Source organism: Phaethon aethereus, assembly GCF_964289735.1.
Source record: "Phaethon aethereus genome assembly, chromosome: 13".
NCBI classification, from domain to species: domain Eukaryota; kingdom Metazoa; phylum Chordata; class Aves; order Phaethontiformes; family Phaethontidae; genus Phaethon; species Phaethon aethereus.
Genome location: NC_138589.1, coordinates 11,459,101 through 11,482,378, shown reverse-complemented (window position 1 = coordinate 11,482,378; position 23,278 = coordinate 11,459,101). Strand labels below are relative to the sequence as shown.

At 37.3% G+C, this 23,278-nt stretch overlaps 1 protein-coding gene across 1 annotated transcript in view; it reads left to right on the top strand.

The window, feature by feature from the left end:
* The window catches only part of RHPN2 (rhophilin Rho GTPase binding protein 2), a gene marked incomplete at its 3' end in the record, with an annotated part of 29,438 nt that overhangs the window by 3,390 nt on the left and 2,770 nt on the right, over positions 1 to 23,278 (top strand). The window contains exons 2-12 of the mRNA XM_082005675.1: positions 7,392 to 7,507; positions 10,733 to 10,861; positions 13,815 to 13,890; positions 14,881 to 14,958; positions 15,631 to 15,755; positions 16,663 to 16,829; positions 19,142 to 19,329; positions 20,630 to 20,786; positions 21,254 to 21,373; positions 21,471 to 21,665; positions 22,438 to 22,514. Of these exons, the coding sequence (XP_081861801.1) occupies positions 7,392 to 7,507; positions 10,733 to 10,861; positions 13,815 to 13,890; positions 14,881 to 14,958; positions 15,631 to 15,755; positions 16,663 to 16,829; positions 19,142 to 19,329; positions 20,630 to 20,786; positions 21,254 to 21,373; positions 21,471 to 21,665; positions 22,438 to 22,514 (1,428 nt within the window). The remainder of the gene's footprint in view (positions 1 to 7,391; positions 7,508 to 10,732; positions 10,862 to 13,814; positions 13,891 to 14,880; positions 14,959 to 15,630; positions 15,756 to 16,662; positions 16,830 to 19,141; positions 19,330 to 20,629; positions 20,787 to 21,253; positions 21,374 to 21,470; positions 21,666 to 22,437; positions 22,515 to 23,278) is intronic.

Below are 23,278 nucleotides of genomic sequence, written 5' to 3'. Positions count from 1 at the left end.
AAACCAAACAAAACCAACAACAAATCCTTGCTGGTGTCCTGAAGAGGATATGGCAAAGTAGAAGAAGCACCTTACTTTCAATCAAAAAGAAGATGGAGCTTCTGTCTAGAACTTTTTATTTTCTGGGAAGATAACGCACCAGGAAACTGGTTCTGCTACTGTTTTGTTTACCTCAACCATCACATGCGGATAGCTTAATTCAGTATATTCCATGGTACATTGCCAGGGCAAACTGTACCTGTACTCCTGGGTGGTGTGAGTGCTCTTGGACCGTCAGCCTTGCGCCTGAACCTCCTCTGTGCGGAGTTCCACATTATTTTGCTATTACTGGCAGCAGCCTTGAATCAACCATGCATATCCTGCACGTCCATCTGAATTCTGCCCCCGGTCTTTCTCCCCCATGAAAGAGTCTGTGGTCAGGAGAAAATAATGACAAAACTAATCATGAGAGCAAAGAACAATTTGTTTTAAAAGTAGAGCAAGGCATTTAGACAGGAAGGAATTTTCAACCGATCGATAGTAATAAAAGCAGGTCTGTCCTCAGGTGCCGCTTTGCTTATGCGAGATGCGTCTCCCTCCTCTGGGGACATTATTCTTTAAGACTGCCATGATTCTGTGGACTGCTTGGCCTCTCTGACCCCTTCCTGGTTTTGTAGTTACTTTTGAATTCTTGTGGGAGAAACAGCTCTTTTAAGCTGCTCTCTCCTTCTTTTTTTCCTTTTTTCATTACAGCACACCACCCCGCTTAACCAGTAAGTTTTCACAAAGTAAATATCCCCAAAACATGTTGATATACAGAACTCAGGATATTTATAAAGTAGTACTTATCCAGTCACAGGATCCAACACTTGTGTGGTGATCTACTAGTAAAGCTATGCCTGCCCTATTTTTTTGTCCTTTTTTTTTTTTTTTAGGGTAGGTAGGAGCAGAGCAAGGAAGAGATATCTACCGAGCTCTTTCTACTATATCTTTCCTATCTTGGTTTCTTGGTTTACTGCTTTATAACACCTTATGCAGACTGTAACTTTTCAAATTCCGTAATCAGTCAGGAAGTTGCAATAAATGATAAGGAAAAAGCCATTTTCCAAGGTTACCTTTTCTGCAGCTCTCCAAGCATCTGCTGGTACAGCACTAAGCATCCAGTCTTCAACTTGGTTGTTTTGGATAGCAGTCCGTTGTGCTACATAGGGACAGCAGCAGGACAGCTAGCTTAATGAATCTTTAGATTCCAGTCAGTTTAAGGAAGATGCTTATTTTCTCTTCCTCTTCTTAAAACTTTGGTTTTATCTGTGAGGCTAGATACTTATTATATAGACCAAGCTGATGATTCAGAAAGAAACAGTATTAAGGACAGCATTGGTCCTCCCTGTCAGGGTGAGAGGCTAAAACCAGAAAACAAGCAGTGCCATAAATGAAGCACCAGGCTGAAAATGATGATAGGTATGGTAACCAGCTCGTGAATCAGTACTTTCCTAATTAACTCTCTCTCTCTCTCTTCCCCTCCTTAGCTTTTGGGGTTTCTTCTGCAGGGTTTCCCCCCCTAACTGTGGTAAATGAGTTTACCAACCTGCTACACCTGTGCTTCCACTGGGGTTTCGCTTATGTGGTTCTTCTTAGTCATTAGTAGCCAGGCAACCATCAACATTAGCATTGACACAGGAATATTTATTTGCCTATTTGTTCTCTTTCCACTTCTCTGGCGGGACAGAAACAATGTTGTGGTGATTCATACCCCCTGTCATGCCATATCCACTCATTATATACAAATTCATAAAACCTAAAACTGAAAATAGGCCTTCATGTGAAACTAAGAATAATCTGAAACTTGGTTAGTCAATAGTCAGATATCTCTGATGAAATATTAATTTTTGTTTTGCTTAGTGATTGGTGTGACAGGATGGAATATTGTATAGAAGATATGTATTTGGAATTCAATACAATAACTGGTTCTAAAACTTTATATTAATCTTTGGGGCCAGGCACTTAGAACTGGAAAATACTTGTTCATGGCACAAGTAGACCAGATCTTCCTTCCTCCCACCCCACCCCTCTTTTTTTTTAAACTCAAATAAAACTTCTACTATTGAAAGACTTGCAGCTAAGATTTCAAAATTGAACTAGTAGAAACATGCAAAGAGAAACTTCAATGATAGTAGTGGGAGAAGGTAAGGAAATAAACATAATAATTTAGCAGGACTTAGGATACTGGTGTGAATCATGCTGTTTCCTACAATTGCTGTTACAGCCAAAGAAGTTATGTGCAGAAGTTAAATTACATACACGTTTAAATATCTGGAGGATATGGCCATTTGTGTACCCTACTGGGCTTGACAAGCAGCACAGGTTGCACTGGCTGGAAAGGAATGTTTTATTTTAAGTAAGAAGGCACACCCAGTTTCAACTCTGTGTCACCTTCAGACAGTGTGTGGCGCATCTAAAAGTTCAAACCACTACTTCATAAATCATATTTATGTTAATTTCAAATGCTTACTGTGATTACTCATTGTTTGGCAAACAGTCATGATTTTTGTGTCCATCACAACTGGATTTCTGATATTAAAAAATACTTATGTCTTGAAGAAAGAACTTCCTGTCATCCAAATTAAATACAACTGCAGCTTTATTTGGGACCCATACTTTTGACAGCTATCTTCCATTGCGGTAGGCAGTTTCTCAAGGCCCAGAGCCTAAACTTTGAAAACCACAAAGATACTGCTTATACCCCTTAGACTGGGGAATTTTAAGGCCCCTTCAGATGGGAGGCAAGCACTGGTGCCTGTACAGAGGCAAGATACTATCCATCCATAGTTAACCAGGCATACCTGAGTACATGCTTACCTAACTACCTCTCTGCCCCCATCTAATCTATAGAATAAAATCTCCCCCAAAGCCCACGTGGGTCCTGAACAGTCAGTCAACTGCTTCCTAGCTCTGTTTGAGCTCCTGCTGCTGAGCTGGCTGTGCCCGGTCTGACAGAGACAGCGTCACACTGAGATCCCACAGGCATTTGTAATACAACTGTTTGCCAAATAAGTCTGTGTTGTATAATGTTTGCAAACTTAAAAATAAAACCCAGCGGGATATCCTGCCACCTAAGCTCAGGCATTAGCTCTAACAAGAGATGAGCAGCAATCCCATTGGAATCTGTCAGCACACCCCATTAATGAGTCGGAGGACTGCTATCAAACATGCAGGCCCTGCACAGGCCATTCTTCCTCAGGAGCTGCGTGTTTATTTGTCTGATATTAGTGTCTGTTTCTTTCAAGCTGTTACCTGACAAGTACATAAATAACGTATGGCAAGAATGTATAACTCTTGTGTAGATCTTGCCTCAGATAATGACACATTAAAAATGTATCAGCTTCCTAATTCTGCAGTTCAACAGTACTAGCCAACCAAGCAGGGAGAAATAAAGTAACTAGCTAACTGAACTTCAGGTTTTAAAAAGTTTTTATTGGTTCAGGAGCTAAGGATAATATTATTTAAGCACTTCAAAAATTTCTTTATGAAGTGCAGCTATGCTCTGAAGGGAAAAAAGGCTCTAAAACTGATAACTGAGTTTACTTTTTGAATTGTCTTCACAGCAAAGTTACTCAATTTACTTGTCTTTTCCTTTTTTCCCCCTAAAATGCACACAATGAAAGCTTAAATCATACTCCATTCTTGGTCATGTTTGCAACTTCCTGAGTAATAACCATTCTTTTGTTGCTATTTAATTAATAATTTTACTGATAGTGTATAAGCCAGGGTAAAATCCAGTTCACTCTCCCAGTTGTCTTGGCTCAGTAAAGAAATAAACAGTAATTAAATGAAGCACCTAGCATCCTGTTGACAAGAATGAAACAGTAGGTGTGGAAACCACTGGGAAGTTTGGCTACCAGATATTATAATGAACTGAACATTAACATTCTTGGGATTGTCCAAATGTGAACCAAGTACAAATGCTGTCTGGGAAAGGGATCTTCTACATGGAGGAAAACAAAATGAAGCACTTTCTTGGACCTGTCTGCTAAATAAATAAATAACTTTTTAGTATGCAGAATTTGTGCCTTATGCAAGGGGGAATCTTCCCCAGAGAGAGTGTTTCACTTTTTCCCTGCCCACCACCCCCCCCCCCCCCCCCCCCCCCGATATTGGGTTATTTTTCTCTGTCCTCTATGCAGACTTCTACCCATCAGTTTTCTGGTAGCCTGATTACAATAAAGAGTTTAAGCCTGCAAATGAACACAAACTAGCTGAATGTTCCCATCCCTTGTGCAGAAGATGTAAAATGCAATATTTTCCAAAACATAAAATAAGAGTTTCTTACAGGCCTTGAGAAGTAAATGGAAAGTATATGCTTGCAGCAGGTGAGCCTATCCTGAAAACAGACTCCTCTATCCACAAGAAGCCTTTCATCAAGGGACAGAAGTGCAGTAATTCCAGGCACACTGGAGGTGATATGGATACCTCAGTCTGTTGGTGCCTTGTCCTCTTAGGTCCCAGGGCTGTTTTTGCATTAAAGCTTCATATAGAGATTAGTAGCTGGTCCTGAAATGCAGGGAGACATCTTTGCTACTTTTTCTCTTTGCACAGAGTTTAAGATCATTGCAGTTTTGCACCCATCATTCAATGGGAGCTTGTTTGATTTCTGGGCTGTAGCTTGATCAAAGGTCCACTGAAATAAACACACCACTTTTACTGAGCTTCATGGGCTTGGGAATCAGCAAGTTGATCTTCCTGAAAAATCTCCCAGAAGTAGAGCTGTAAAGAAGTATTTGAATGATGTCATGCAACTTGTTTGGCACACAGGAAGGGCAGGGAGTTCTGGAAAGAAGCTGCAGCTTTACAGAGAAAATGAAGACAAGGGTAAGGCAAGGATATGTTTGGGAAGGATGCTTGGACTAAGTGGTCGAGAAAGAAGTTGGAAGAAAGCATCACAGACCACTCTATACAGCGATATAGAGATGGAAGGCCCAAGATGAGAATCGAGTATTCAAACTGAATGCAAAAAGCAAGAGCAAGTAATCGACACAGTAATCAAGTAATCAAATGAAAAATGGCATAGCTAGAATGGAAGGAGAGAAGACTTTGAATACCAGTAGTAGAGAAATATTATACAACACAAAGTGAAGAAAAAGCAAAGGAGGAAAACCAGTGGCAACCCAGGAAAAGAAACAGGCTAAGAGCAGAAAGCAACTTGTGGATACAAGACCATATTGTACCTTTAAGTGTGCCTTGCTTATATATAGTCTCTGTGGAGAGAGAAATGTGTGGAAAGGAGCATAAAGTATTTGGTAGTTAAAGGACTACTTTTAACCTGAGATGAATGGATGAGTTTGCTACATGTGCATGTCCTCTCCAGTAAGAAGTTCATCTTCTATGTATTGTGTATGCTGCCAGTGCTTTCTCAACAAAGAGAATATATACTGCGCTCCTAAGTTTTGGCCTTCTGCTGTAACTGGTATGTCAATGCAGAAACATTTCTGCAATAAGATTAATATAATGTGGCACGTTTTTTGAAGTTATCTGGCAAACGGTGCTTCTGAAGATGTTTGCACAAGCTTCCTGTCATTTTACCTATTTATTACAAGCTTTTCAAACTAGTGATTTAAAATTAACAGTATTAGGCTATGTGCTTTCTAAGACAAAAACTAGTTGAACTAGTTGTAATCTGGATTGATCAGCTCATTTCTCTATTGTCAAGTCAATTTGCCTTCACTTATCAACCCAAATAAGAACTGAACTTCAAATAGCTGATTAGAACTTCATGTTCTATTTAAATACTTGCTTTTGTTGTGCTGGTATGTCATTGCCTGACCACTCATAATTAGAGCTTGTTGAGAGACTTCTACGTGCTGTTATAACAAAACCAAATTTTTCTTGTCAAAACTAAGAGAAAGAGGTCAAAGTAGTGCATAATTTAGTGGCTGAAGTACTTGAGGGAAGATTTGTATCTGATGGATCTGAGCTGCCTTCTTGTGTAATGCATGATCCAGTAGGACTCTAAGTTTTGTAATGATACCCAGGAAGGCCACTCAAAAGGACATGCTTTTATGTAAGGGTAAGCCTTAAAACAGAGCGGTCATGTTTGCTTCAGAATCAGTAGCTAAGGCTGCAGGGATGTGCTGGTTGGCTATAAATTACTATTAATATTCAAATACATGTGATACTTGGGAAAAAAAAAAAAGTGGGGGCAAGGGCCAAGAATAAAAAAGTGGGATTGAGACTACTAACCTTTTTAACAAAAAGTGTTAAGACTGTGTTTCCCTTAAAAAAAAAAAAAAGGGGGGGGGGCACAAACATGCAGTCCTATTAATGTATAACAGTTTTAGCTTATCAGGGCTCACCAGAATACAACGGCTCAGTCCTGCTCAAATACAAGTTGCAGTAGTTTGAGTCTTGTGCTTGTGTAAGGTATGCACGTATACAAGAGCATTCTTGTGAATTCTGGATTTCATGCTTTACTTTTTAAGGGCTTAATTTGATGGGTATCTGAAGGTATAATCATCATCTTACGCTGTCAAGCTCTATTATTCCATGTCCCATCTTATCTTATCCTGTCTCATATTAGTCCATTTCCTGTCTTACTTGATACTGAGCTATCAGTATATAATCTTCATTTGACCAACAGGTATCAAGAAAAACTAATAGGCAGATAAATCACTGCACCTGGCACTATGAACATATACAGATGAAATAATTTATAAAGCTTATTCATATTTCACATTTTTGGTGCAGTATGCAAAGGTGCTGTTGGCTTAGGGCAGGATAGACTTAAAGATCCAAGAGCGTTTCCTGGGTGTGAAGAAGAGCTATGCAGATAAGCAGAATTGTGCCAGAAATAAAGTGTGGAGAGAAGAACGTAGGGAAGGAGGGTAGGAATTGTACTGAAGGTCTGAGCACCAGAAGAAACAAGAGCAGAGATCCTTAAAACGGTGAGCAGTGGTACCCCGGAAGCCTGTTTTCTGATAGAGTTGTATTTCAAAGCTGCATATATCCCAGTATGGAACTCTGATATTTTGAAAAGGTTAATCAGAAGCTTTGATAGGAGTTACTGCCTTGCCAGATACTATTTTTATGAAACCTGTAGAAGCTTAACAGTCTGTCAAATTTTGTTGTAGTTGGAAAATAGCTTCAAAAGATTTTTAGGGGAGAACATGCTCACACATGTGCATAAGCTTTAAAACGACTATTTTCTGCCTGGATTTTAATGTCAAATGCTTTGGTCCTGGTGTCTCTTCTGCTTTTAATGACCAAGTTTGAGAAAAGAAGCTCTGTCACTGATGTCAATGTAATTAATTTGTATTCATACAGAACACATGCCATTAAAGTTCATTCAAATTCAGTGTTACTCCATTTTTAGAGTCTCTTCCAACGGCAACAAAAACCCCTCTTTTCCTTAATTCTAGGGATGTAATCCTCTTGCTGAGACTGGTCGAAGCAAACTGCAAAATCAAAGAGCTGTCCTAAACCAACAGATCTTAAAAGCAGTAAGAATGAGAGCTGGTGCTGAAAATCTTTTAAGGTATGTGTCATGACTTCTTAGTTCTCTTGCCTGAACAACAAAATTGTATGTTAAAAGTCTCTTAGCTATTTCTTTTTCCCATTCTGCTTAATGACTCCCTTAGCATGCTGCATAAATTACTGCTGGATGCTTTGTGAATATCCCTGAAGTTTTTTTAGTTCTGTAGCTCTATAGTCATTACCTGCTATGAAGTGCACTTTCAAAGCTGCTATGTTGTAGCAAATGAGCTGAATGTTATACTATCTTATGTTGCTCTGTTTGATCAGCCTTATTGCTAGTGATAATGGCAAGTGAACCTTGCTGAATATTGTAATGAGTCTTTTTAACACCTTAAATCAAATAAAGGTATTATCACTATACTGTTGCTTTTTCCAAGATTCTTTAGATCTGTGCTCCACAGTGGCAAGGACCATGAGTTGCCTTATTTATTCCATGAGTAGTGATACAGGAGGAGCAGCATAGCACACATGTAATTTGAGCTGGGTTATAGTTCCCACCAAATTCTCCTACAGTCTGGGGTAACTGGAAGAGACTTTGTCCTTTATCTATTATATTTTGTCCACCTTTTTTTTTTTTTATGACACAGTTTCTTACATGGCTGTCCCAATAGGAATAGCCTTATGTTGACCCTGTCTTGAGGCTATTACATCCTGTGATTAACTGATTAGTAAACAGTCCTGTAGCTTTCCAACAATCTATCCCTCTGTTACACAGAAGAACTGAAAATTTCCCCAATACTCATCTGCAAGTGTCCTATAGTGTCTGTTTCTGTGCAACTGGATGAACAATGGGTCTCCGAGAACAAAAATCTAGCCAATATACTTCTCTTAGAGAAGTGAAAATGCTTGGATAAATTCACTTTTCTTAAACTTGCCATTAATTGAGAAGTTGCCCTTTGCCTGTCACCTGCCTTTATCCTGCCTACATCCTAAGCTTATGTAGTTTCAGCCCTTGTGACTGGCTACATTTTGCTTTGTTTTCTGGTAATTGACTTAAGGAGTAAGACTTAGGGTCTTGTGCTACCTTTGCATAGCAAAATTCCTTTTATCTGCTTTTGAAACTAAACAGTGTTCATTCAGTAGATGTTTCTGCATGCCAACTCAGGAGTGTTTTGGAAAGCCTAAAGAGACGAATAATACCTAATGTGAACACTGGTTACTCTAACATTGAACCTAAGTATGTCCTAAAGTTCGTCTCCTGATACCAACATTCACTGCTGAAATATGAAGTTGCTATTGACAAGAGTGGGAACTAAGCCTATTTGAAGAGTAGAGAATCAGACTTATTTTTAAGTTCTTAAAAATCTAAAATGAATTTACACCTGTTAGACTATTAAAACTTGATAGTTCTTTGAAAGAAGCAATTTTAAAAGTAACCTGACCACTGGATAGTTCACATGACTAGATGCATTTACAGTATCCTAAGGAAAAACGTAAATAAGCGTTATGTTTTCAGATTCTGTCTGCATTTCATCAAGTTCTAAAAGAAGCAAACCAATTGCTGTCCACAAGAAGCCTCCTGCAATAGGACTTGAGAAAAAAATGGAAATGCTTTTCTTTACTTTTGGCTGAAAGTGAATGCTAGGCTTGAAACAAATGATCCATATAGTGCAAAGACTTTTGTTTTTAGAACTTCTGAAAGTCACCCTCTCCTTTTCTTTTGTTCTGGAAGTTCTGAGTTAAAACTGAATTCAGAGTAGAGTTATGTGGCTCTCAAGGATATCACATTGTCCCTGGTGCTGTCTGTTGCTGTCTTTTGCTGTTTGTCACTATAAAGTATGTCTACAGTGCAACAACATGAAAAGGTAATCAAGTTAACTCTAAATTGGCATGGACATTGAGAGCAATACAGCCATAGTACAGAAGTTCACCTGCATGGAACGTTGGGGTTTCTGAGAAAGATATTAGAATCCCCGCTGTGGAGGTCAGTAAGCTAGACCAAATATGGAGCCTTAATAACACCGTAATTAAATTGCTGCTGGCATCAAAGCTCACCCAGTTGTCTATATGGTGCTGCCTGTATCAAGGAAGATCCACTCCACCCTATAATTTTGTCCAGTTTGGCTTATGCAGGCAGATGTTAACATTGCTTAATCTAAGCAATCTCAGGTATTCAATAAAGTACAGCATGGAAGATTCATAGATAACGCATATTTATAATATGAAGAACAAGCTTAGAATTTTAGCCTTGGAATAATTAGTTCTTCACCAAGGTGCTCCATAAAATTGGGGGATTGTTCCAAGTGGAGCCTAGATGTATGAGAGGGTTGTTCATAAATATTTATGGAGGTGAATTTTTTCTTAAAATAAAGGTAAACACAAAATGCTGCAAACTTAAGTTTGTTATTGTCTAATGATTTGGACTCCCTAATACACGGGTACAATATCTTAAGCCTGGATATGGATGAAGGCCTTTTATCTTAAACTTACACCTGTGGTTATAAATAACAGTTTAAGTCTCTTGAAAACAGTAATACCGTATGGAGAATCAGGTTAGAAACAGTGATATAATATCCTGAAATACAGACAGAAGAAATCCCACATAAATGCTCTGGGGGACTAAATACTAATATCCACTGTCCTAGCAGTTCCAAACATTGTCATGTAAATATATAAACAGCAAAGGAAAGAAGCAAACAAAAAAAATCCTATTTGCATCCAACAAAAATAAATATAGAGAAAATTTTATTGTATTAAAAAGAAATATCTTTCTACCTGTATATCTGGTTGTAAAACATTTTGTAGTAAGAATTTTATGGGAAAGTTGTTTACTTTTATTCTTAAGATCAGAAGTCTCAACAGATAATTACTGAATTTATAAAGTGGGAAAGTCTCTTTTGCAAAAAAAAAAATTTCCTGACTCTTCCCCACCTGCACCCTCATATCACATAATCCGAAAATAGGATAGTGATTCTGTTTTAAGATGCTTTAGTTTTGTTGATCTAATGTACCTGAAAATAAGTCTGACCCTTAATCACACACAAAAATTTAGCACATAGCAAACCTTCTGTGTGTCCGTGTGCTGTTATCTGGAAACTATCACAGGCCCTCTCTTGACAGAAAAACCTAATAAATTCTGAAACATGAGGCCTTAAGAGATGATCTCCATCTCTTAAGGGGGGGGGGGGGAATCTTAAAAATGCTTAGAATGTTAGCAAGGGGGTCAACCAAGCTTATTTACAAAACCTTTTCCTCAGCAATAAAAAATGTCTCTTTCTTTCTGCAGAGCAACCACCAACAACAAAGTACGAGAGCAGGTACTACTGGAACTAAGTTTTGTAAACTCAGATCTGCAGATCTTAAAAGAGGAATTGGAAGGACTTAATATTTCAGTAGAAGTTTATCAAAATACAGAGTAAGTGTAAAGCTGAGTTACGCAGTTATTAACAGATCTTCTCTTTACCCTTGTAAACAAAATTGTTTCTTGGTGAATGTGAATGCTGGGCAATAATTACGTGAAAGAACAGAGCGCTTGATAGGAAGAGAACATACTTGACGGTAGATTTGTTGACTAAGGGTTAGTCTGTGTATTTGTCTTTCACTTGGGAAAGGTATGTACCACTAATCCTTAGATATGGAGTTCCTTCATGGAGGAGAGTACTGTGAGAACTGAAAGCTCTTGGGGCTTTATTGGGGGACACATGGCACCTAGCAGAATTTCCAGTACTAGGATGGCTAATTGATTCAGTGCATTCTGCAGTGAGCAAACCTAGTGATAGAGTATCTGAAATGCAGTGCATACAACAGTCTTCTCTTTAGCTGGAGAATAAAAGCACAACGCTGATTTGGAGCTCAAAGCAGACTTGAGGTAGTCTTTAAGGTGTGCACTTCAGTGATAGAAATCCATAAATTAGCTGGCTAAACCAGAGAAGTCTTTAGTAGGTGAGGTTGGAATTGTTCCAAGATATTTTTCCAATTTTGAAGAGCATACTAAACTTCAAATTGCAACAGATTCCTCAAAGATAAAAGTCAATGATTATTCATTGCCTGAATACTGCAATGATTTCTGTACCAGTTAAATGTCTTGTTGCTTGTAGAACTAAATGTTTACTATTTCATTAACATTAGCAGCTCAAGATACAAATTGAAGCGCTTCATATGAGGCGAGTATAATTTTGGTTCTCTTGGCACTGTTCCGAGTTAGGTGTTAACTTCAGGTGGGCTACAAAGAATTCTTAACGTGGAGGGACTAAGCACATTTCTGGTGGGGTACCTTTCAACTGAATGCTGACCTGCAAAATATCTACATTTAGTTTTTCTCAAAAACAAACTTGTGCTAAAGTTCCTGCCCTCCACCCCCATGGCAAAATTTGACAACTATTTGATGCAAAAATGTTTCGTTCAAGATTTTATCAGTCTTCATAGAGGCATGTGACCATAGAGAACAGTATGAAAGTTATGGCTGTGGAAATGAGAGCAAGACTCCAGAAGTACTATTCCTTCTTCTAGCTGAAGAATATTTGAAATATTTGGATTCTCAATGAAGGGTGAGCAGTAGGTCAGGCCCCAAGGCAGATAGAAGCCTTGCAGCTGGACAGTAGTATGCTTTTTGTTCTCTCCTGATCCTGATCCCCAGTCTGTTTTGAATGGTGTTTTACCTTTCTGATGCTGTTCATTCTAAGCTCTAAATGCTTTTTAAGTTCCATCAACTAAAATAATTCACTCCCTCTGTAAGTGCTCTCCAGCCTTTAATAGCAAATAGCTGTTAATAGTTGCTCTCTGAATCTATTGTGCATTTAGTTATCAACATGAGGTCACACCCACATTACTAGGTTACACTGTATTGTGTTACACCAGTCTGAAGGGTTGGCCTTCCAAGTACTTGTACACATCTCAGTGGGAGAGAGAAGCATGACACTATTTCTACTCAGTTCTGGAAATCTAGGATCACCTCCCTAACTCTTTGGTGCCCTCATGATGTTGACTCCATGGGTGTGGCACCTTAGAAATGCAAAAAATAGAAATTCAGTTCCTTTGAATGACAAATGCTGATGTCTACAGGGACCGTGGGTGGTGCTAAAATTAATTAAATCAGTAAGTTAGGATTTCTTTTGCATGTCTCAATTCTGTTTGGGGAAAAAGTCTTGATATAATCTGTTGTAAAAGCACTGTGGTTTCTTCTAAAAGCCTCATCAGAAATCAGATCATTTGCGCTACCTGCAGTGGTGTTTTGGCTCTGTGTCCTGGAAGTCCTTTTCAAGGTAGCAGAGCCACTTTCTGGATCATGCCATCCAGTTTAAGGACTCTTCCTCAGCTGTGGAAGCTGCACTCCTACTCCCACCTTCCCAAGATGGAATTTTCACCAGTAAGAAAGTGATTTTGCTGGCATTGATAAGACCATAAATGAATCACACCCGTGAGATTTTGTAGTTGGTAATTAAATGCTCTAAACAATGCTTAGACAGTCAATCAGTTGTTTTCAGGGAAAATGAAAATATCAGATATACCTTATAATTGCCCAGTACTGCAATACTGATCTGCTAAACCTACTCAACAAAATACCTGGAAGCAATTCTGATGTTTCTTTTTTATAATTGGATAATATGCTTAGTGGAAGAGCAATATATGTACCTTTTGAGGGATGAATGGTGCTCTTCAGCTCATCATATTGTCTTATTAGCTAGCGTTGTTTACTAATATGATTTGGGTTTAAGTCCGTGATACCAATGTGTATTCTCTTGAGGATCAGGGGGTTTTTTTAAGTCACAGTTCTCATCCTTACTGCCTTTTGATATTTTAGAGGTTGACTTGTTTAGAGGTTAACACCTAGCATTGTCTAGAAACTAAGTAGTTCTCAGACTTCCTACTGCTATACCTTTCACTGTTAAAATTAGTATACTTTGTCCCTGCCTTTCCCTGTGTTACACACATCACTTCTACATATGAAACCATTGGTAGCATGTAAAATACTGATGATAACTATTGATAATTAGAGAGCTCTTACCATAGCAGATCTCCGAGCAGCTGTGGAGCTGTTTTCTGTCCATATGACTTGTGTGGGTGTACAAAGGTGGAGCTAAATTGCAGTAAGCCATCCTTTTAGAGTCTCCTTTTCTTTCCTTGAAGGAAAATAGGCTCAAAAAAAAAAAAAAAGAGCACAGGCAAGTAGCTTTCTTTACTCTCTTCTTGAGGAGTCACAGGCCATTAAGCAGACTTTCTTGGGCAGGAAGGAACTATCATAAACTATGTACCTTTTACCTGAAGACCCATCAGCATGCTAAATTTCTGTCATCAAATGAAGCAAAAGTAATTATCAACATACAAACAGAAAAGAAATATTTCTGAATATTTTTGTTTTTTTTCCATAGAGAGGCTTTCAGCATTCCCTTGGTACCTCTTGGCCTGAAGGAAACCAAAGAAGTAGACTTTACACTCCCTCTCAAGGTAAATTTCAGGGACACATTTCAGAATGGTTAACAGAAAGAACTTCCATTTCAGATTTGTTTAAAGAAGCCTAAGTAATTTATGTACAAATTATTTTTTGTTTTATTTGTCCTAAAACTGAGATCACAATGTGTTAAAAATTAACCACCAACTATTTGGGTCATTGCTTATATCTAACTAGGACAAGGAGTCAGAAGATGTCCCACTTTGGAGACAGTAGAGTTACACCAAAGAGAATAAAAATTACTTCTACAGCTTTTGGTTTCAGTAAGACTATTGATTACTACTCTGTGTGAAAGGAAGTAGTAATGAAGGTTTTACTCAGCATAATGCAGTGATACTACAACTTGCACTAACCAAGATAGCTCAGTTGGGAAGCAGTGCTGCAGCATTAACACTGCTTGTTTGCTGGCTAATATAACTTGCTGGCTATTTGAGCCACGTTCTGTATTTTTTTGACTACTGTGCATTGTTATCTCATGATAAACCATCTTATATCACCGTAGCATTTGTCTCTGCTTTTACTTCTGTAGGTTAATCTCCATGATCAGATTATGGTACTACTTCATGCCATTGCAGCCTTGTTAGTTTAAGTGGAATTGCACTAATATAGCTGACAAGAATTTGTCAGTCTTTCTGTTAACAAGTTTTTACGGTCATTTGATTCCCTTGTTATTTTAGCTAACAGGGTTCAAAACCATTAAGTGCTGTTGTTTTAAAACCCAATGGAGTTGATATAAGAGGTGTTCAGTCCCTTTACACCAAACTGAAATTTCTTGTCTTGGATATCAAATCAAATTATTAGTTCTATTGTCTTTTTGTAGTCTCATTGCTATATATTACTATACTATTGACTGGAGGGGAGTAGACAACATGCAAATCACAACTGAATCAATTTTGTACTGTTTGCCACTGCAGAAAAAAACGAATGAATAGTTTAGGTTAACTTTAGCTATCCCAATTTTTTACCTTTTTTTTTTTTTTTTTTAGGACTTTATTCTGGAACACTATAGTGAAGACAGTTCTGAGTATGAAGATGAAATAGCAGATCTCATGGATCTGAGACAAGTAAGTTCAAGTATGGCATACCATAAGGTCTTTTAATCCACAGTTATAAATAAGAACACTTGTATGGAATCAGAATATGCTGCTATTACTTATAACTTACCATATTCTTATTGACTTCACTTCTGAGATATGGAACGTAAATCTCCGTTGTGCAAGAGCTTTATTATCTAAGGAAAGAACAAGTAAAGAAAGGCATGAATTTATGCAAAGTGATCGAGCTGTTGACACAACTTTGTAAATCTACGATTTGTTTTATCTACTTTTTTTGAAGTATTTTAAATTTAGCAGGAAGAGTGTTGAAGTGAATGCATTTGGCAAAAGTTTGTAGTAGAATGGTCGTTATTTCTAACTATTGTTTGTTTCCTGTATTATACTGTAAACATAAAGTTTCTTTGTGTTTTTCATAAAATACCTACAATCTTTATTTAATTAACTCTGAGACTTGCTAAACAGATCCTCCTTGCTTCCCTTAAAGGTTATGTGCTACTTCTGTGCAGCTGAAAAATTCTTATTTGGAATGCATCCACATGGCCTTAAGCTTACTGTTCTCAGTTTCCACACATTTCTATGATATGCAGAAGTCCAAAGGAAGCAAAGCTTTGTCCTTGGTGTTTTGGTATTCATTCCGTAATGCAACAGAATACACTTTATTTTAATCTATTGTATTTTAAGGCATGCCGCACTCCTAGCCGAGATGAAGCTGGCATTGAGATGTTGATAAGCTATTTCCTTCAACTTGGTTATGTAGAGAACAGATTTTTTCCACCCAACAGGCACATGGGAGTTTTATTTACATGGTAAGTGTGTAGTTCATGTTTGTCTTTTTTTTTTTCAGAACACTGTTAATCATTAACTGTGTCTTCTCTTTAATTTGAAGCATGTCAGTGTTCCCCCCCAACTCCCTGCAGTGTGTGATGTCAAATTTTTTTTTATTGTTAAGAGTAAACCTGAGTACAATATACCCTTTTCAGTAAGGCCTTTGCCTAGGTTATGATTTGGGCTACAGGTAAGCACAAGGGAAAAAGAGAGAAAATAATCTTCATTTTGCACAACTGCCTATGTTTCCTGGACTCTCAATCTTAGTGCACGAACCAGATGAGGAATGGGTCAGACCTTAATTCCCTTCCTTCAATTTAATAGGAGCATTTGGGCCAGAAGGGAGAAGTGACTTAATTTATTATAGTGGAGTGTTTACTACATCTATGAGCAAAATTTGACTCTGAATTCAGATTTTTTTATTTTTATGATGAAAAAAAAATGGCTACCATGCAACCAGGAGGAACTGTTATATTTCTAGTCCTAAGTGCAAATAGAAACTTTAAAATACAAGCTATAGAGAATCTGACCATGCCAGTAGCTGATCTTTGGCAACATCTAAGTACAAGAACATAGCAGCACATATGGATACTTCCCCAGTATACTCTCAGCCTCTGTGATGTTTTATAGGCACTTTTGAGTTAGACATAATATGCTTATGGAGGCACTGCTGTAAAAACTGTCGAAAATTAAGCCTCAAAATAAAGCCGTCCTCTGGCTTGCAGTACCTATGCAGTACATAATTGTATTTTTATTCACCTTCATTTTCACTGTACCAGAACAATTATTAAGAATTACACTGCTCTTTTAGAAAAACAGAATGAAAATATCTGTTGTTTCTCTGGACTCTGCTAATGTTAACACTTCTTCTAATATTTGTTTCCCAAGGTATGATTCCTTCACAGGTGTCCCGGTATGTCAGCAAAATCTGTTGCTTGAAAAAGCTAGTATCTTATTCAACATTGGAGCCCTCTACACCCAGATTGGAACAAGATGCAATCGTCAGACCCAGGCTGGACTTGAAAATGCTGTTGATGCTTTTCAGAGAGCTGCAGGTAAAAATTTAAAAAATACTGGGACGGTCTTTATGCAAATGTTCCTAATCTCGTCCTGACATCCTGCAGATTTTTGCATTTCTCACTGACTCCATTACACAAGAAAGGAGGAATAGGGAAATTCAAGAAGCCTAGTGAAGAGCTGAGGTGAAGCTTTAATTCAAAACCTGTAACTGTAGTCTGAAATGTGCAGATAAAGGCAGTGAGTACTGTGGTTAATGATTAATGAACTGCTGTTCAAAGGTCTGAGTAATAGCTCTAACGTTAACTGCTTCATTGTTCATTCTTTGTTTCACCAACATAGCTGCTTTTGTCTCAGTGATATTACATTAGTGTAAAATCTGTACAAGAAAAAATTTAAAGGGTTGATAAAGGGTTTAAAACCTATTTTTCCATATGCTCTCTTCAAAATTAATCTTATATGTTCTCTGGTGAAATTTGCAATTCACTGGAAGTTGACTGCATATTTTCCATAGATTCCAAAGGCAAACAGGTCCAAAATACTCAATCAATCTCTGTCTGAAGTGAAGAAAAGTACAAATTCTAATAAAGGGAATCATATCCCTTAAACTAACATGTTATAGAAACTTTTGGTTTTGGTTTGGTTGTTTTTTTTTCCTAAGTAGATTTTTCTAATTCTTTTTGTAAACATCACCTGTACTACACATAATGCTTAGACATTAGCTATGTAATTAATATGTACTGTGAGATTTATTTCTGCACTAACAATCCATAGCTATTGGTTTCTACTGTATGGGTAGCTTTATCAGAGACAAACTGTGGGCCACGGAGCTGGTTTGTCATAAAAACGCTTTTAAATACACAGCTATAAAAAAAAATTTATAGTACCTCTTCATGCATTTATTAAATAAATTGCTTTTCAACCTTTGTATTTAATCTAAAAGAAATTTCAATACTTGAGAAATTTTTCCATTTTGCTGCTGCTCCTTCTATTTTGCAAGTAAAAAAATCACTGCTTTCCACTTCAACGTATTTGCAGAACAGAATTAATTCACAAATTGAAACGCATCATTTGCTACCACAGTACCTTTGCAGGGCCCCAAAGCAACATGCTCAGGAGGCATTTCATTGTACCTGTGCATGGCTCCGTAACACTGTTCATTATGTTGGTAGAGACATGATATAGAGCATGTATTAACTATTTCTCTGTGCTGAATGGAAAACGTTGCATGGAGTTTATCCTCAACAAAGCTCTCAGTGTGTATATGCTTACCACATAAGCAGAAATATAAAAAAATTTTTTTTTCTTCTCCTTCTACTTTCAGTTCCTTTCAGTAGGGTACGCCATCAGTACTTGGGATGTGCCTGGCAAGTTTGGGGTTGGTTTTTTTGGTGCAAAAAGGCAGAGATGGTCATAATTCAAGTTTGTGTAAGGGCATATTAATAACTTTAAAAGATACAAATGTAACATGGAAAATGAAAAATCTCAGAACCTGGTAGTAGGAAAATACAGCACAACATGGCCAGAACTGAATGTAGTGGCAGTAAGTAAGATTACAGAAGCTGGGACACTTAAAAAGCAGAGGTCTTATCATTATACTTCTGTAGCAATTAGCAGGCTAGTAGAACTCACTAAACCAGTTGGATGACATGCACGCTGAAGGTTACACTTATCCGTGAAACTGTTACTTAATATTTTCACTACAGTTAGTGTTTGTTTTTAATTTAATATATGATAGAAACAATTAATATTTTGGTAGAACCAAATGTCTAGAGCAGAATCTAATTTTATGCTATTAAATATACTGTTCTAGTTTACTTACTAGGATGGAACTGAGCTTTCATTGGGACACACAATGAACTTAGCAGCATCTGAAAAGAAGATTCATAATTAATTAAGTTTATATGTTTGTGGTTTTTGTGGGTTTTTTCTTCCATCCAACGGTTCTACGGTCACCTCCCTATAGTTGTATAGATTTCTTTTTCTTTCTTGTCCTATGTATAAGCCCTAGCCTACCATTTGCATATACGAGTCACACTCAGTTCAGCACAGCTTCAAGGTCAATCAAAAGAACTGTTATAAGCAATCTGAAGGTATTGCCCTTAAAACTTGCAGCTTCTCTTGCTCCTCTGGATTGTAATTTTGAGAACTGTGCCTGGAGATGTTTGATGGGAATGCAAAGCAAAACGTGTAGGTCAGTTTAATTTCATGTGTACTAAGAATCCCTTCAGATTGCTGTAGTGCCATACTAGAAAGTGTGCTTTCAGTCTTAATTATTATGATACATGCTAGGATTTAGTTCACTTGTTTCTCTCTTTGTAATGCTGACAAAACCATTTTGTAATTTCAGGAGTCCTAAGCTACTTAAAGGAGACCTTTACTCACACACCAAGTTATGATATGAGCCCAGCTATGCTGAACGTGCTAGTAAAGATGATGCTTGCACAAGCTCAAGAGTGTGTTTTTGAGCAGATTGGTCTTCCTGGAATACGCAATGAGTTTTTCACACTAGTGAAAATGACACAGGAAGTTGCCAAGGTAAAATATGAGACTTCAAATTTAGTCTTTAACTGTTTACACTGCTGTGTTACTAGTTACAGCCTCTAGTAATATTAACAGAATTTATTAAACCTAAATGTTAACAACCGTTACTGAAAACCAAAAGTAACAAGGGACAGCTCACAAACTACAATGAGAATCACTACTTTCAGAAGATTAAAATGTGAATAGCTGCAATCTAAATATTATTTCAGAACTGTTATGATTTTTTGTAAATTCATAATTCATTAAGTTTAGTAGAAACATGCTGGAACACTTGGGCAGTGAACTTGCCAAAGGTTTTTACAAGTTATTTATCATATTGCTCTTTCAAACAGTACAGATCTTGTCCACAGAGCAACATACAAAAGGACAGGGTTGTTTGTATCCTTTTAAATGTCTGTTAAGTATTGAACACAACCTGTCTGTTATTTCCCAGCATCTGGAGGTTATGCAAACCTAAAAAGCTTAAGTCCAAAAGAATAACTAAATTGTAACTGTGGGGAAGGACCCTGCCGAGCAGAGTCAGATGGGTAGCTGCAGAGCTGCCTTGGGACTTGCTTGAAAAATGGAGAGGCAGGCTGTGCCGGTTCATACTTGACATCAAAGACTGGGTATGCCAACAAGACATGAATACGGTTTCTGAGCCATTTCAGAGTAGCAGATCTATAATTGGTTCCATACTAGACAAATGGGCAAAGCCTTTTCTACCAACCTGGTAAAGCCACCCTGACTTATCTGTAGGATTGATCAGCTGCAGGGGAAAGATTTCTGGATTCTGTCAGGTGGAGTTGTTTGATCCATTAAAGCAGCATCCACTGCTTGAAAAGGTATTTTATTTCCTCTGCATAAAGGATAGTAGCTCAGTTTTAACTAGACCACACAAACATAAGACTAGATATGACTGCACAGTTTCAGAAGTGAAGCACAAACCTACTGTATAAGTAATATGCTTCACCTTTTTTCTCAGCTGAATTAACCCAATGAGATGTATTTGTAAATTAAAACCTGTTTATTATATGGTGTTTTTATTGAACTCTGAAGCCATACAGATTGACTGACTTAGTCCATCTGTTCTTGTACAAAATTGATTCACTTTTCTTTTAAGGGAAAAATCAGAAATTGAATTTCAAATTTTCTCAAAACTTATTTCCAACCCTTTCTAACCCTCCTTTTTTCCCCACGCTGTCTTTGATGTGATGTACATGAAATTATCTTAAGGCTGAATATAATATTCCTTACTTGAGCTCCAAATAACCAATGTTAAATTCTCATATTTCAATTCTGTGCTTTATTTTAGGTGGGAGAGGTTTACATGTTGGTTAACGCTGCAATGAATCAGGAACCAGTGAAAGAGAATATCCCCTACTCCTGGTCTAAACTGGCACAAATAAAGTCAGACCATTATAAGGCCCTGGCACATTACTTCATTGCCACCATTCTGTGTGACCATGAATGTAAGAATCATACGTTTTCTATATATTCATATGAATAACAAGAATAAAGACATAAATGGTTATAATTTAGTCTATGAATACGACTAGGAGCCAGGAACTTCAGGGCTTCAATATATGTTCATTTATGGCCATCTTCCCAGTCAGATATGAGGCCGTGCTTTTTTGTCCTTTACAGAAGAATGTGAAAGTTCAATAAACTAACTTTTTCAGAAAGAAAAGAAATATTGTATCTCTTATATGCTACTAAATTGTTCAATTCTTGTCAACATGTTCTGCCATAGGAGTATTACTTGCATACTACAGATGATAATAAGTCTTAAAAACTGGAAATTCTCATCAATATATATGTGTAAAACATATTTGACTGCATTTGGAGAGAAGGTAGTAATAATTACACAACAACACATCTAAAGAAACAGGGCCCCAAGAAGTGTGTAATGGTTAATGTTCTTTATCAATTATTATAGTGCAGTCTAGTGACGATGAAGACCAACAGGAGAAAGCCTTGTCCCAGTTGTATGACTGCATGCCTGAAGGACTGATGGTTCTCACCATTTTAAAGGACAAAGTTCAGAGAAAACAATTAGGTAACTGCCAGTTTCACCCCACTAGTAGGTACAATTTGAAAATTACCTTGTATTTACTGTCTGTGGAGGGCAACCAGCAGTTTCTAATTTTTTTCAGGGAAAGCACATTTACGCAAAGCTGTTGTTTACCATGAAGAAGCTCTAAGAGTCTGTGGCTTGTGCAAAAAGCTTCGAAATATTGATGTTCTTCAGGAGGTTCTGACAGCTGCACATAAGCGCTCACTTCTCAAATATGCTCAGCAAGAGACAGAAGATGACTTTCTCAGTCTAATCCAGGCTCCAGATATCCTTCGTAAGTATACATAGCTAGAAATAAAGGGTGTCTAACCATCCATGTATATGCTTTTATGGGGATATGCCTTTATTTTATACTTAGGTATACATATATTATGTGCATCCATACATAATATAAATGGTGTACAAGTTATATACTGTACACTTGAGTTCAGATTCCTTACATGTTTCCTCAACCACAGATAAATTAATTTTGTGACAGCTGCTTTACAGTGTTTCTTTCTCTGTTCACATAATTTTCTGGAGTAGATAACAATGGTTATTATTTAGAACTCAGCTTTTTTTTTTGGTGACTATCTTGTGAGTTAGAAAAAAATGGGGAAACTTTAAAAACTAAAATCATAAGAGGGAAAACTAATAACTGTTTCTTGTAGCACAACGCTGAGTGGTCTAAGTTGTTAACTCAATTTGACTGCTATTGGTTCTTCATATCTTAGTCCAGCTCACCAAACTCTTTCCTCTTTGGAAGCAGTGGGAAAGAATGAGTGCTGGTTTAATATATTTCTCAAAGAAAAACAAATTAAAGAGGAGAATAACATAGTTTTGTTTGGATGGATTATTTTAAGTTTTCTGTATTGATACTATGAGCTCTGAAGATATTTTTAAGGCAATTCAGATACTTACTTGTCTTACAAATTTCCAGAAAAATGAGTTTTTCTGCAGCCTGGTAAGAACTTTGGAGAATTTTCTATCTAGCTTGGAATGCAAGAAAAATACATATGTCTCTTAATACTTGAGAGAAAATTAATTTGTTTGTGTTTTTGTTTTAGCTAAAACAGAGCATAAAATAGAAACAATCACTCCTCAGTTTTCCAAGGTGAAAATTAAAGACTTTTTTCACAGACTGGTACGTAACATGCTAATGCCAACCAACCCCTGTCATTTTGCTAGCAAGTATAAATTCACTCTTAACGTGAAGGAAGGGACACAAGTATTTTAGCCTGAAAAAATGATCCTGTAGTAACTGGTTTTTTTTTGGAAGTTATTGGAAAGATAACTCCTAGCTTCAGAGGTATAAGTCAACTTGAGACTAGCAAAGAATAAAAGTGCCATTTGTATATGGCTTTGCACAACATTAATTCTTGATAACCTTCATAAAAGTCCCATGAAGTTTCAACAGATAATTGCATACAACTTAAAGGCCGGGAGAAACATGTAGTACTTGGAGATGGACATGCAGAATGTGTAATGTTGTGTGCTACAAAGCCAGTCTTTCAGGTGGCTCTGTGTGTATTGGTGGGCAAAGGGAACTGGGAGCTACAGTTAGGATCAGAATATGCAATCTTTCAGGAATCAATTTATCTCCTCCAAAATGGAGTAATATAGGACCTTAGAGCCTGCTGCAGCCAAAAGATTCTGCACACCTTAACAGAGACCTCAGAACAATTTGGCATTTGCTCTCATCTCACTCTGTTTTGAAGTATCACCTGAACAGTTGTGAAGTAGGGCTGAGCAATTCAGGGGACATCTTAAATTTCTGGGATAAATCTCATTGTTTAATTTCAATGGAAGTAGCTGGAAGTTCACCTGAGTGAAACCTACGTAAGATGAGCTTAAAGCATTGTACCTTGAAAAAATAGAAATGCTTACTTACGAATGACAGTAAATGAT